This window comes from Amaranthus tricolor, chromosome 17, assembly GCF_026212465.1.
Source record: "Amaranthus tricolor cultivar Red isolate AtriRed21 chromosome 17, ASM2621246v1, whole genome shotgun sequence".
Lineage (NCBI taxonomy): Eukaryota > Viridiplantae > Streptophyta > Magnoliopsida > Caryophyllales > Amaranthaceae > Amaranthus > Amaranthus tricolor.
In genome coordinates, this window is record NC_080063.1 from 7785717 (window position 1) to 7800823 (window position 15107).

The following is a 15107-nucleotide window of genomic DNA, read 5'->3' on the forward strand; positions in this document are numbered from 1 at the left end:
TGCACCAAGTGTTAGTGAGATTGCATGTAGAAGCCGAAAATACAACTAAGTGGGTCGACGATGCAAATCCCCGAAGAGGGTATGTCTTTTAATTATAATCATAATGAAATGATTGATGAACTAAATGTATAATTAGTGTTGGGATGACATTTAACTATGGTGAAAGCGAGACTTATGAATATTTCAATATAAAAGTTTGGCAATCTCAATATTGAGCAGTGTCTAGCATTACTCTTAAATGCCACACAATTAAATAATATGAACATAAACGTTAAGTATTAGTAGAAATGTTTAAATTTTTCAATTATAGGCTATAGCTAAACATCTGATATTTAGTCTGCTCCTCCACATAATGAACGTTATATATGTGTAACATTGTATTGGATAGACCATAATTGGTTTATTCAAAAATGACTTATCACTTTTGAATTAATGTCCAAAAAATATAAATATAGAAAGGATGAATTGGCATGCAATGAATTTCAAAAAAAGTCAATAAAGATATGTTCACATTATTTTAATATTATGATTTTTTATATTTAAATTTAGAAATTAAGATTGTGGTCTAACGCGCCTAACAAGCAAGTTGAACCACCAAAAATCATCTCTTGAATTGCCAAGGAACTATTTGGAACCGCCTGAAACCAAAAGTGAAACCCAGCAGTCCGAATTAGGTTTTACTTTTGTGGAGCCAAAATTGAAATCAACCTAACTCAAACCATGGCCATCATTAGGCATAGGGTCGTAGCTTTAGCGTTTATAAATTTGGCTTAAAATGAAAGAGCTTGGTGGGAATCAAAGTTAAAATCTTACCTAGGAAAAGTAATACTTACTTTAATAATTGAGACTAGATTTGAATTTCTAGTTACTTAAAATTGACTCAATATGTTTGCGAGATAATTAGTTTACTATCATTTGTAAAGTGTCATTTAGTAGATTTAAATTCAACCCTCTATGACTTTTGCATTGAAAGACTAGATGGAACTTGGTTTGTATATTGTGTGTTATTTCATGTTTTGATCCTCTGATACTTTAAAAGGAGAAGGGTTTTCGAATATATTTAGTGTATCCAAGTAATTTGAAAATAATATTAAAATGTTAAAGCTAAGTTTTTGTTAACAATAGGCAATAATAAAGTCTTGGTGGTTCGTATATGTTCACGAGATGTAACAAGGGAACAATAAACATCACTTCGGCAGGCTCAAGGTTGCAAGGTGCAACCCTACGTATGAAAAAAAAACCTTAATGGCCGATAAAAAAGCTAACACGATCTCAAGCTGGTCAAATAAGGCAATAGAAATAGCCAACAGCCACCGCCAAAGTCATGTCAAACACTTCAAATGGCTTTTTGGTTGACTTTTAGCTTGATTGGTCAAATAGGAAGAAAACATATTTTGGTAAATAAGTTTTTAGCCAGTTGAAAAGCTATGTTCTAAGACAAAATTAAAGGTTGACTTAGTTGGCTATTTTCATTGGCTTTTGGCTTATTACTCACTTTTCTCTGATAAACAGTCAGCAACTAATATATAATTTTACCAAACATCTTCTTAAACAATTGACTTATCTATCTAGCTTAAAAGTCAACACTTTCAGTTGAGAACAAGCAAACTAAAAAATCCAATAACTAACGGCCAATAAACATTTGCGATACACCAAAGTATTTCAAAATTTCTAATATTATACTAATATAAGATATAAGAAGAAATCTAGGTTTGCAACTGTCTACATCATGACTCAAGTCATTTGATTAAAAACTCTAATAATATTAAATTGTGTTACATATAAAAGTAAAAATAAAATAACAGTCTAATAGTTCTATACATATATAGAGCCAAAGATAGAGCCCACTTTATGTTAATATTCTAAATTGAATAGTAAAAGTAAGGACAACCTAAAAAGCTTCAAAGTAAAGGGAAACAAGGAGGGCATGAAGAAGGATAAAAAGAGTTAGAAATATCAAAAATTGATTCATTACATGGGTATGGGTTTCTTACTGCTAAAGGCACCATATCTTCAAGCAAACCTTGAGTCCTTGTTTGTTGTTCACTATCATCACTTTGTGTTTCAGTTTCAACTCTAATGTTATGTTTGGGATTATTTGCTTCTCCATTGATTCCTTTTTGTATTGTCTCATGATCATCTTGTGGCAATGTTTTCTTAACTTTCTTTAATGGGGGAGGTGGTGGATTTGGTACATCAATTTGGGTGTTAGACAAGTAAGGGTAAGCAAAATGTAGGTGTAGGCCCTCATAAGTAATGATCAGTGTGTCTGGATCATCTGTAGACTTCTCTACTTGCTTCTTGGCCCCACATCTTGGATTTGTGCACTTGTAGTAGCTTCTGTTTGATAATCAATTCATTAGTCCTTTTATATAAGAGCTCTGTTGCACATTTGACACTATATATTTCACTTATAATGAAGAGTGGATGAGATTCAAATCCCTTACCAGGGGCGGATTCAATACTATTCAATGCTATCAATTCATCTTGTAAGAATTGGTAATATACTTTGCCTTCCACCCTCAAGACTCAAGATCAAATCCATGTATATACATAATACATTGATGCACGTATTTTCTTTTGAAAGGTTTGATTTTAGGTTAATAGTACTCAAATATCTCGATTATATTTCTCTTAAACTTATACAATTCGCATTTAATTCAAAGTCCAAAAAGGATTTTATATCACTTTTTTTAGATTTGTCATTACCCTTAACCTTCTATAACGTTGAATTTTAGTACCAAGTCAATAAATCAACTTAATTAAAAACCTAATAATTAAATCCCTAGTAATATATTATAGCGTGCACTATCAATGATAGAATATGCTCTACATTTTTGCTCCAAACCTCTATAATGTTTCGTTTACTCATTTTTAGCAAATTAACATGTAAGCTAGCGAAAGATTGTATTTTGTTATTTTACCAAATTAGTTTTTATCATGGAAAATATTTAGTGCTTATACTTGGTCCTTTATTGGAACTCATAATTATATATATATTTTGTCAAGTTTCAATTTATTTGTAATATTTTCTTTTTTGGACATATTTCATAATACTTGCAACTTTATCTTTTTGGTTAAAAGTAATTAAGTAATTTTTTATTTTAACCTTATTTTATTCTCACTTTATATATTATTAATTTTTTACGTATTATTATTGGGGGTATTATAGACATTATCCACTCGACAATGACATTTCTTAATACTTGTGCCACAAGGTAATGTTAAAACCAAATAAGAACGGAGGAAGTAGTTGATTATATAAAGGGATAAGTACATACCTTGGATTTGGGCTGTTTTTTATAAATTTTTGCCCGTACTTTCTCCATTTGTAGCCATCATCTGCCATTGCAGTGCCACAAGTTTTGGTTTTTAAGGTATATTTATTTTCTGTTTTAGATAATTCTTTCTCCAACACTGAAATCCTGCACAGAAAATTTAGTTCTTAGTTCTTACGTGTTATAATCTGAAGCTCATTCTAAGTAGCAAATAAGAACAGTAAGTAGCATGAGGAAGATTTTAGGTCCATATGACTTTTTGTTAGGGATATATTTAGGAAATATTGGGTGGTAAATTTAGAACATAAAAATATTTAGAAGATATTGTGTATATCTTTTTATGGTATTTTGTATGATATATATTGAGGGAAATGAATGATAAGAGGAAAGGGTTTTCATTGAATTTGTCATGGTATCTAAGAGCTTAGGTTAGGGCAAAATTCATTTTTTTTCATAGCCGTCTTCTATCATGGCCAAGGAAGATGAGAGCTCTTCATCACAGCCAACCATGGATCTTGATTATCACCTTGGCTCGAGTGATCACTCCGGAATCGTGATTACTCCTGTCAAATTATGATGAATGGGCGAAAGCAGTACGTAGAGCCTCGATTGCAAAGTGGAAATTCGGGTTTGTCGAGCACGATTACAAAGCCTTCAATGGGATCTTCGAAGCACAAACATTGGGTTGCTGTGAATTCAATGTTAGTATCATGGATAACTAATACTCTTGATGATGGATTGCGCTCTACAATTGAGGACTATGATGTGGTGCGTGATTTGTGGATACATCTCAAGCAGAGGTATTGTGTTGTTAGTGGGACTCGGGTGTGCCATTTAAGAGAATTCTTAGGGACGTGCAAACAAGTATCATCCGAGTCGGATACAGAATATTTTAGTAGATTGTCCAAGATTTGGGGTGAATTAGTACAATATTGCCGTGTTCCCCAGTGCCCTTGTGGAACATGTAAGTGTAATTTTGCAAAGCAGGTGGCTGCTATTCGTAAGGAGGATTACTTACATTATTTTCTAATTGGTCTTGATGATCCATACGAGGCCATTCGAGCACATTTATTGGCACAATCTCCACTTCCTTTGGTGGATACGGCCTATCAAACGGTGATCAACATTGAACAACTTCGTGCCAAAGAGGGACGATCGAAGGAAAATGTGATGACTTTTAAGGTGGATGCATATGGCAAATCGGATTTAGGAGATGGCGAACAACCTTTTTGTACTCGCTGCAATAGGCTTGGTCATACCAAGGATGATTGTTATCTGTTGAAAGGTTATCCTGATTGGTGGGATGAAAATCGAAAGGGAGAACGGGGCCGTGGTCGAGGTGGCTCTAAATCTCTTGTGGTGGCAACGGTGGTCGTAGTTCAAGTGGGGGACGTGGAAATACTACTACTTCCTTCACACATTGGGCAAATGTTGTGCATGGTGGGGTTAATAGTAATGCTAATGATGGTTCTTTGGTCCAAGGAAATCCAACACAAGGGCTTGTAGGGGTAACTTCGGATCAAGTACAAATTATTGATCTGCTCACTAAACCAAAACAACGACTAGAAGGTAATGCAAGTGTAGTGTGGATTGTGGATACCGATGCGTCTAATCATGTAACAAATGATATTTCACGTATGAGGAATATCCAGACAATGCGGAATTGTCCAGTGGGCTTACTGAATGGTCAAGCAGTGATTGTGAATTAATTGGGTTTGGTCACTTTGGAGGGTGGTTTGGTGCTTGATAAAGTTTTATTTGTTCCTCACTTAAATTGCAATTTAATTTTATGACTCAATTGAGTGATGAATCGAGATGTATTCTACAATTCACTAACAAACTTTGTGTTATACGAACCATTTGACGAGGACGGTTATTGGCTTGGATGAACGGTGTAGTGGACTTTATCTCTTTCGTGATGTGCCGCAAGCCAGGGTGCTAGCAGTGGATTGTGTGGTGGATCTTTGGCATCAACGCATGTGTCATCCATCGGACAGAGTTCTAAAGTTACTGTGAGTAACTTTGTTAGGAGACATAATATTGTTTGTGACATATGCCCCTCGGGCAAAACAATCTAAAAATAGTTTTTCGATTAGTAGCAATAAAGTTGATGAGCTATTTGAGTTAGTCCATATTGATTTATGAGGATCCTATAAGGTTCCTTCTTCTTATGATTCTCGATATTTTTTAACAATAGTTGATGATTACTCTAGGGGTGTGTGGGTTTATTTACTACGAAATAAAACTGAAGTTGAATCTACTTTTCTTAATTTTATTGCTTTAATTAAACAACAGTTTGGTAAAGTTATAAAATCTGTTCTTAGTGATAATGATACTGAGTTCAATCATCTTCGGAATTATTTTGTTGAAATGGAATTATTCTTGAATCTTCTTATGTTGGAACTCCTCAACAAAATGGGAGAGTAGAAAGAAAACATCAACACATACTTAATGTTGCTCGTGCTCTACGGTTTCAGAGAAACTTACCTATTATGTTTTGGGGGGAATGTGTGTTGACTGCTTGCTATTTGATTAATCGGACTCCTAGTTTTGTTCTTCACTATAAAACTCCGTATGAGATGTTATTGGGTAAACTTTGTGATTATGAGTTTCTTCGTGTGTTTGGATGTTTGTGCTACGCTCATAATCAGTGGAGCAAGGGAAATAAGTTTGAGTCAAGAAGTACAAAATGTGTTTTTCTTGGGTATCCTTTTAGGCAAAAGGATGGAAATTGTATGACTTGGAAACACGGGAATATTTTGTGTCATGCGATGTCAAATTCCATGAGCATGTTTTTCCGTTTATAGAATGTATGGGAGACACTCGTGATGCGTCAAACAATGTGGGTTTGAACAATTATGGTCCAACCAATGATGAATTTGATGTATGGAATGCTGCAGGTTTTGAGGAAGTGAGAGATGGGTTGCATGAAGAGACGGGCGTTGAGGTCTCGATTGCGGTGGCTGACCAAACCGCGGAGCCAACTGTGCCGCCCATACAGTCAAACGCAGCCAGCTCGCTGGGTCACGGTGAGGTATTTACAGGTGATACAAGGGCTACCGACGATACTTCTCTCCCCACGGCGTTCAGCCACTGCTGCCAAGAGTGAGGGGGGATGTAGGTAACAATGAGGAGGTCAATTCTAGTGTAGAAGAGCTGGGTCATGTGAAAAAAGTAAAAATTCATTCCACAAAATTAAGAGATTATGTCACACATAACAGTCGAAAGAATAAAGTCTCTTCACCGTGTTCATCCGTGGCATCACTTTCCTTAGGTACTCCCTATCTTATGATCATTTTTCCGAAAAACACAAAAATTTTATTACTACGAAAACTAAGGCACAAATTCCGAGATCTTTCAAGGAAGCAAACATGAAGGGTAGAAAGATGCTATTGCATCTGAAATAAAAGCTTTTGAAGATCAAGGAACATGGAGTTTGGAGGAAATTCCAACAGGGAAAAAAGCCCTTGGAAGCAAATCGGTGTATACAGAGAAGAGAGATGAGGAAGGAAATTTACTTCGTTTAAAGGCATGACTAGTGTGTCTTGGGAATCATCAGGAGGAAGGAATTGATTACAATGAAACGTTTGCTCCAGTGGCAAAAATGTCTATTGTTCGCACTTTCTTAGCAGTTGGCGCTGTTAAAAATTGAAATGTACATGAGATGGATGTGCATAATACTTTCTTACATGGTGATTTACAGGAGGAGATATATATATATATATATATATATATATATATATATATATATATATATATATATATATATATATATATATATATATATATATATATATATATATATATATATATATGTATATATATATGAAGGTGCCACCAGGGTTTCAGAAATATAATTCTAACAAAGTTTGCAGGATGAAGAAATCTTTGTATGATTTAAAATAGGCTCCGAGATGCTGGTTTGAAAAGTTGTCCATAGCTTTAAAGCAATATGGTTTTAAACAATCATATTCAGATTATTCTTTGTTCACCTTGTCAAAAGGTGGATTGCAGTTGAGTGTGTTGATTTATGTGGATGATATGATTATTGCTGGGAACAGTACTTTTTCTTTGGATAGTTTTAAATCATATTTGAGTGAATGTTTTAACATGAAGGATTTAGGGACACTTAAATATTTTTGGGACTAGAAGTAGCGCGTAGCAAACATGGTTTTTATGTTTGTCAATGTAAGTATGCATTAGATATCATTGTTGAAGCAGGGTTACTAGGCGCAAAACCCGTGGATTTCCTTATGGAGCAGAATCATAAGCTAGCTCTGGCAGGAGGGAAAGATTTCTTGGGTGGTGAGAAATACAGGCGTTTGATTGGTCGTTTGGTATATTTGGCGGTTACAAGGCCGAATTTAGCTTATTCTGTACATATATTGTCACAATTTATGCAAGCCCCTAAAGAAGAGCATTGGGAGGCTGCATTGAGAGTAAGATATTTAAAGAAGTGTCCTAGACAAGGTATTTTGCTGAGATCATATAGTGCACTGCAATTGGAAGGGTGGTGTGATTCCAACTAGGCGAGTTGTCCTTTGACTCGTAGGTCTTTGACAGGTTGGTTTGTGTTGCTTGGTTTATCTCTTGTATCTTGGAAAACCAAAAAGCAACATACAATTTCTCGTAGCTCGGCGAAAGCAGAGTACAGGTCAATAATCCCGTTTTGTGACATGGGAGCTGAAATGACTGAAGCAATTACTTGATGATTTGGGTGTGAGACATATGTAAGCTATGAATATGTTTTGTGACAGTCAGTCGGCTCTTCATATTGCTAATAATCCCGTGTTCCATGAGAGAACAAAACATATTGAAGCAGATTGTCATTTTATTTGTAATGCAATTCGAGAAGGGGTTATTCGTCCGTCGTATGTATCCACAAAGATTTAACGAGCGGATATTTTTACAAAAGCTTTAAGGAAGGTGTTGTTTGAATTTTTTTCTTGACAAGATGAGCATTCGAGATCTTCATGCTCCATCTTGAGGGGGATATTAGGGATATATTTAGGAAATATTGGGTGGTAAATTTAGGACATAGAAATATTTAGAAGATATTGTGTATATCTTTTTATGGTATCTTGTATGATATACATTGAGGGAAATAAATGTGAAGAGGAAAGGGTTTTCATTGAATTTGTCACTTTTACAAGCTCATTGTAAGTAACATCAGATGGCTTCTTACGAATGTTACTGGACACTGAGATCCAGAACCATGGATCTCACTTATTTGGATCTGAATCCAAATCTTAAAGGAGTTTAATTACAAAAGTTATTTAACCAAAATTTTTATATGATAAAATAAAGGGAAAATTGTTATAATAAACCAATCTTTGCTTGATCCGATAAAAATAAACCCACTTATTATTTATTTTTAAATAAACTCACCTATTAGATATATTTGCTAAAAATAAACTGACCTATTGTTTATATCAATCTACAAAACTTTTTGTAACTCAAGAATTATGAATAAATAATAGTTGGGTTTATTTTCAGCAATTATACCGACTAGGTGGATTTATTTAAAAATAAACAATAGTTAGATTTATTTTCAGCGGATCAAGCAAAGGTTGATTTATTTTTTACAATTCCCCCTAAAATAAAATATTAATTGCATTTACATTATCTCAAGATTCAATCTATTCAATCAAATGAAGTTTTGGCATGGTGTAGCTACCTTTGCACTCCTTGCAATAACTTTAAGGTACGCTACACAATAAAAGAGTTGACTATATACCAACTCGAGTGATCCTCATTTTAATTTTTTTAATGTAGGATCACATATAATTATTTTTTAACAATAAACAACCTTTTTAAATCCACATTAATCGTACTTCATATTTAATCATGGCTTCAAGTTTACAATTGTATATTAACACTTACTTCTTTCGATTTTCTATGTTGTTACATTTTAATTAAAATTGTGAGAATTTTTTTATCAGAATCTATTAATAAAACAAATGGATTATTAACTACTCAAACTTTTACATCTTCAAATGGGTTTTGAAATTTTTAAAATAAGCAAATATATATATTGTGAATCAATTCCAAATATAGGGGACCTGGTTTAAAGTATATTTCCCGATTTCTTTAATTCCATGTGGTCCTATCGAATAAATGACTAATAAAAACAAAAAAATGAAAACGAAAAATAAAATAACACTTTAATATGATCAAGTTGAAACAATTAATCTTGAAAAATGAATGAGTTTTAAAATTAAAAGAAAAGATTTCTATCATTTTCTTATAATCATACAAATAAATATATAGTATATGTTCTAATATATTCAAATTAGTTGTAGTTCACATTAGCTACACTTAGACCGGTCAAATTTATTGACCCAAAATCCGACCAAATATTAGTAAAATTCGATAATTTTCACCCTGTAACTTTAAATGATTAGGTTCGAAAATAACAAAACAAATTAGAGTCAAATCCGATTGAAATCCATATTCGATTATTTTTACTCGTTTTCAATTCCATGTTATTATTTTTAGTTACACGTCATTATTTTTAGTCCGTGATCCAATTTAATATATTGAGTTAATATGTCTTTATTATAACATTAAAATACAACATATATTTTTAACATTCTACACCCTTTAAATTGCCTCGAACTCGATTCAAATTTAACACGACCCGACAAAGACGGACTTGATAAAAATATAATCAAACATGAAAATAACACTACAAATTGTAATTTGAGCCGCAATTTGTTCGACCGACCGTGGAGGCGCAATGAAATTTATAATAGCTATATACGTACAAAGTATTATAGTAAAATTATATTTTTGAAAACAATTTATTTATTTAAAAATAAACATAAATTATTTATTTATTGGGGGAGAGGGAGGGGACAAGACTAAAGATTTAATAATCTATTGATGACCACCTATTCGTGTAAGTGGCGAGTAGTTATCGTCTTTTTTGGAATTTGGGTTCCATCCATCACAATATCAATAGTATTCCATCCTATCTCTCTTTTTTGTTGAATTTTTCTAAAATTATTTATAGAAAATAAGTATTTTATTATCTTCAATGAGTAATTAATTGTGTTTGTTATTAAATATATAATTTTCTTTAATTCAATTTATTAATGCATTATTGCCAATGATATATTGATTGAAATAATTTTGTAGGAAAAAATATGGCAGAAAAAATTTAGTGACATAATAAAATAAATACGCTTAACAACAAAAGAAAAACACTCTAAATACATAACAAAGTTTATTGTTCTTCTTAGTATATCATCTAATTTTAATGTGTAAAACAAGAAATATTGAGAAATTAAATATGTATATATCTTGAATGTTACAATGTATGGGTTATATCACATAAGACGAATTGGTCATTAATAACTAAAAGAAATATTCATAAAGAAAAAGATGCTCTGTAAAAAAAATCTACAAAAGAAAATTGGCGCAATTAAGAATAATAAATAAAACAGTTCGCTGAATGAATTTAAAGTGCATTTTAAATATTTTCACAACTATTTATGTCCTTATTTCATGTGAGAGACTAATTAAAAAATAAATTGAAACAAATGAAAAAAAAAAAAAACACTAGGTGTATCATGTACAAAATATAAAATTGAATCCTAGTAACTTAGGTTCTGTTTAATTCACCTAAAAAAAATAATTGATAAAAATTAGTAAAAATCAAATAAAATTAATTATAAAATTAATAAAAACAAATTTAATCAGTAAAAAATCAATTTTAATCAGTAAAATCAATTTAATCAATAATCAGTAAAACTAAACAAGTCCCTAATCCATATACATGTTGTACACAACCAACCAAATTACAAATACTCATCCTTTTGCTAATTACGAATTGTTATCACGTTCTTTTGAAATTTTTTTACGGAGTGTATGACGTGGTTGATGTAGGAGTGACTCTCCATTTGATTATTAATATTAAATTGTGATTATAATGATAATTATTTATAAGATAAATTTTTATAATATGTATAATGTTATTTTCATGGTGATGTAAAGTTCATTATAATTTTGTATAAAGAATTAAATGATTGAAGTAGATTAAACACGACAGGTAAACTTATTATGAGATTTTACCACCAAAATTACACTAAATATTTATCATCAGTCATACTATCTAATATCGATTACCAAACTAAATCCGACACATGTTTGCTCTACATATCCTCTTTGGATTACTAATGAAGAAGATAGTTCTCGTTATTTAAATCTATCCATGGGTCATTAATTCTTTCCCTTTTTCGATTAAAAATATTAGACATAGTCGTTATTACATATTAAATATAAAAAAAAAATAGCATGTCTTGCTAAAACACATATACTTGTTAATTATATTATTTACACACATCAAATTACCAACTTTAACGTTTCACCATTCATGCATGATGCATAATACTTTGAACTTTTTGTTCATTTGCAAATATATATATATATATATATATATATATATATATATATATATATATATATATATATATATATATATATATATATATATATATATATATATATATATATATATATATATATATATATATATATCCACCTACTTCATTCGCTACATTATACTTTTTCCATTTTATATTACTTGCAACATTACAAGATAATGCATTATTCATCCATTATCTTTATTTTGTGATAGTTTTTAATCTATATGTTAAAAATATAGTGAAGTGGGATCTTATTTGATTCATCTCACTGCAATGATTATTAATATCAATTTGTTATAATTTTTTCTTATATATATATAATTAAAAATATCAAGGGTTGAATTAATATATTGGACTGTATGAAAAGTCAAATGATGTAAGTATTTTAAATTGGAGGAAGTACTATAAAGGTTTTTATATCCATCATTGAAGCTTGTTTTATAAATTACGGGCATATTTAAAATGTCTAGTTACATAATTTTTTTTATATTATTTTTTGTAATTTTTAGTAGTGTGTAAGTCAAAATTAAATTATTAAAACAGGACAAATTGTGTGAAAAGTTAAATTTAACAAGTATGAGTGACTATATGACAAAATGAAAGAAGTATATTAGTATATCAATAAAAAAATACATGCACATTTGGATATTTTTAGAAAAATAGATAAAAATAAATATTTAATTTGTCACCTTATCTATTTTCCTAATAGTATAAACCACTTCTACTACACACAAAAGAAATAGCAACCAACAATTTTCTTGCATTTTGTTTGATTATCAATTTAACTACCAAACTCTTCACTAACATATATCAATCTTTAGTAGTTAGAGGAATACATCTTAGAAGTCTGTTATGTAGTAGTCATTCAATTTCCAATCAATGACGTAAACAAACAATTATTAGTAGTTAAATGAATTAATTAATTTGATCAACTATTTTATCTATTGATTTGATTAGCTAATTTTGAACTTGCTGCTAATAGCAACTTATTTATAATAATAAGTTATTTCAACCAGCTACTTACCAAATACTAACTAAGATAAGATGGTTTAACGGTTTGAACCTTCTATATGTATTAAAATAAATTAAAATTATCCTTTAAATTATTTTATCGAACACCCAATATTGTTCAATATATAAAATTTCTTAAAGTTTTTATTATTACCATATGGAATTCCTCAATGTTAAATTTATTTCCTAAACTAAATTATTTACCAAATTCTTCCTTTGAAAATGAAAGCATGAACAAACGAATGACATATTAATTAATTATTTTAACAAAAAAAAAAACAACTGAACATTAAAATGGAATGGATAACAAAATGTGTACATATTTTACTTTTGGACATATTTTATCAAATAATGTATCATTTAACAAAATGAATGTGTACCATTTTCCTTGGATTTTAGTTTCCTATGAAAATTATCTTAAATTATGATAAATCATATTATTTTTATTGTTTTTGATATAAAATTTCTAAGCAAATTTAGTGTTGTAGGAGATAGAAGACTAGCCAAGTTGTAATTTTGGAAAAACAAAATGTAGTATTCTTTATAAAGCGATAAAAAATATTTTATCTTTAGTTTTTAAAATTTTTGTCTAACCAATCAATAAAAAGTTAGAAAATAATTTTACATAAACATGTTTTCCCCTACATCATACACACACACCCTATAGAAATCAAATTATTTATGAAATTATAATAATTGGTTCACGTTCTTCCTCGTAGTCTTTTCAGAAGAGATATTTGTATAATCTGTCTGCCGTTTTTCTCTTCCAACTCCAACTTGTGTGAAATAATAAATTGATGACTATAATTATAACTATAAGTTAACTATAACTAATAACACTCAAATTTATTTATATAGTGAAAATCCCATGTCACATTTAATGAGAATATGAACATCTAACATAAGAAAAAAAAAAAAAAAAAAAAAAAAAAGAAGGGCAAACCTGGAGTTAGAAAATGAAAGTGGTGGGCTGGAAACAGAGAGAGCTTTCTGAATGTCTAAAAGCGTAGGCCCTGAGTATACCGCCGACATTTGTTGGTGCTGCTGATCATGATGTATTACGTGATCATACGACCATGTCAAAGAAGAAGGTGATACTTCTGCGTGTTTAAGAACTTCTTGTATTAGATCATTATTATTATCATCGTTACACCATATTGTCGAACCCTTCATGCTTAATTCCTTATAATTAAGACCCTTTTTTTTTTTTAATTATGTCTTACTTTTAGTAGATCAATACTTTCAAGAATCAACTATTTTTTATGTATATGATATAATATTGATGAATTTTTCTCTTCGATTGATTTGATTGGATAAGGTATGAATTTAGTAAGGTCTGATTTAATTTGATTAGAAATTATAAACAAAATGTTTGTGTTTTTTTTTATTTAAAGAAAAGGAGCGAAGTTTGTTAGAAACACTAAGGAGGGAGAGACTTTGAAGGAAATATTAATAAGGGTGTTGAAGAAAAAAGTCAATATACGGAAAGTGAAGTTGGTGAAGCATGTATATTATATACATATATATATAAAGTATACAAAAATTGTTATTTAAAAGAATAGTACTATAAAAATTGTCGAAAATAATTATATTTTTCACTTATTTGCTGCAAATAATTGCATATTTGAATTATGTGTTATGTATTTGCTTTCATCATATCAAATGATTTGAACCACCATTTGTTCCACGTACTCTTCCCCTCCTACACTGGGTATTTGAGCAAATACATATTAAAGATGAGATTATTAGAAAATAATGAATATGTCGTACGATTATTCATAGCGAATGAATATAAAAGTTCAATTATTTTTCATAGTTTTTTCTATATATAATTTATTTATTAAATGAGACAAACTCTAAAAGACGAACAAAATAGTAAAGAAGAGTAATAGTAATACATGCATTAATAATAATATTTAATAAGAATGTTAATGTAGACGTACAAATTAAAAACTAATACCTGCTTCAACATAATACAATACAGCCAAGGCCATTTGGTATTTGGTAATTGGTAGTAGTTAGCATTATTATAATTTTAGTGTTTTAGTCAGAATATTTTTATTGTAGGTAGTCAACCATATACTTTATGTTTTTCAGTAAATGTGTTCAGTCAACTAATTCAAACACTATTGTAATTGTAATTGTAATTGTTAGAGGTCACAACATATTCTATTTACAAAATTTTACTCAAACGTTTTTTTTTTTTTCATGATCTTATTTGAAAAATTAAAATTAGTTTGTATTCTGTTTTTGGCTAATTAAAAGATTTAAATTTGAATGTGAGTTAATTTCATCTTTATTTTTTAAATTAAAATTTTTTTTGCTAAAGTTTAAGATTTGAAAATAACTATTTAAACCCTTATTATTCTCTAATTCTTTATTTATAATT

General features: G+C 30.2%; 1 protein-coding gene across 1 annotated transcript; it reads right to left on the bottom strand.

Annotated features, from left to right (window-relative positions):
- Positions 1-1785: 1785 nt before the first annotated feature.
- LOC130804511 (probable WRKY transcription factor 49) lies at positions 1786-14125 on the bottom strand. The gene is made up of 3 exons (XM_057668968.1): positions 13662-14125; positions 3282-3425; positions 1786-2340 (listed from the first exon to the last, which is right to left on the bottom strand). The coding sequence occupies exons 1-3, from the start codon at positions 13889-13891 to the stop codon at positions 1902-1904; spliced, it is 813 nt and encodes a 270-aa protein (XP_057524951.1). The 5' UTR covers positions 13892-14125; the 3' UTR covers positions 1786-1901.
- Between the last annotated feature and the right edge of the window lie 982 nt (positions 14126-15107).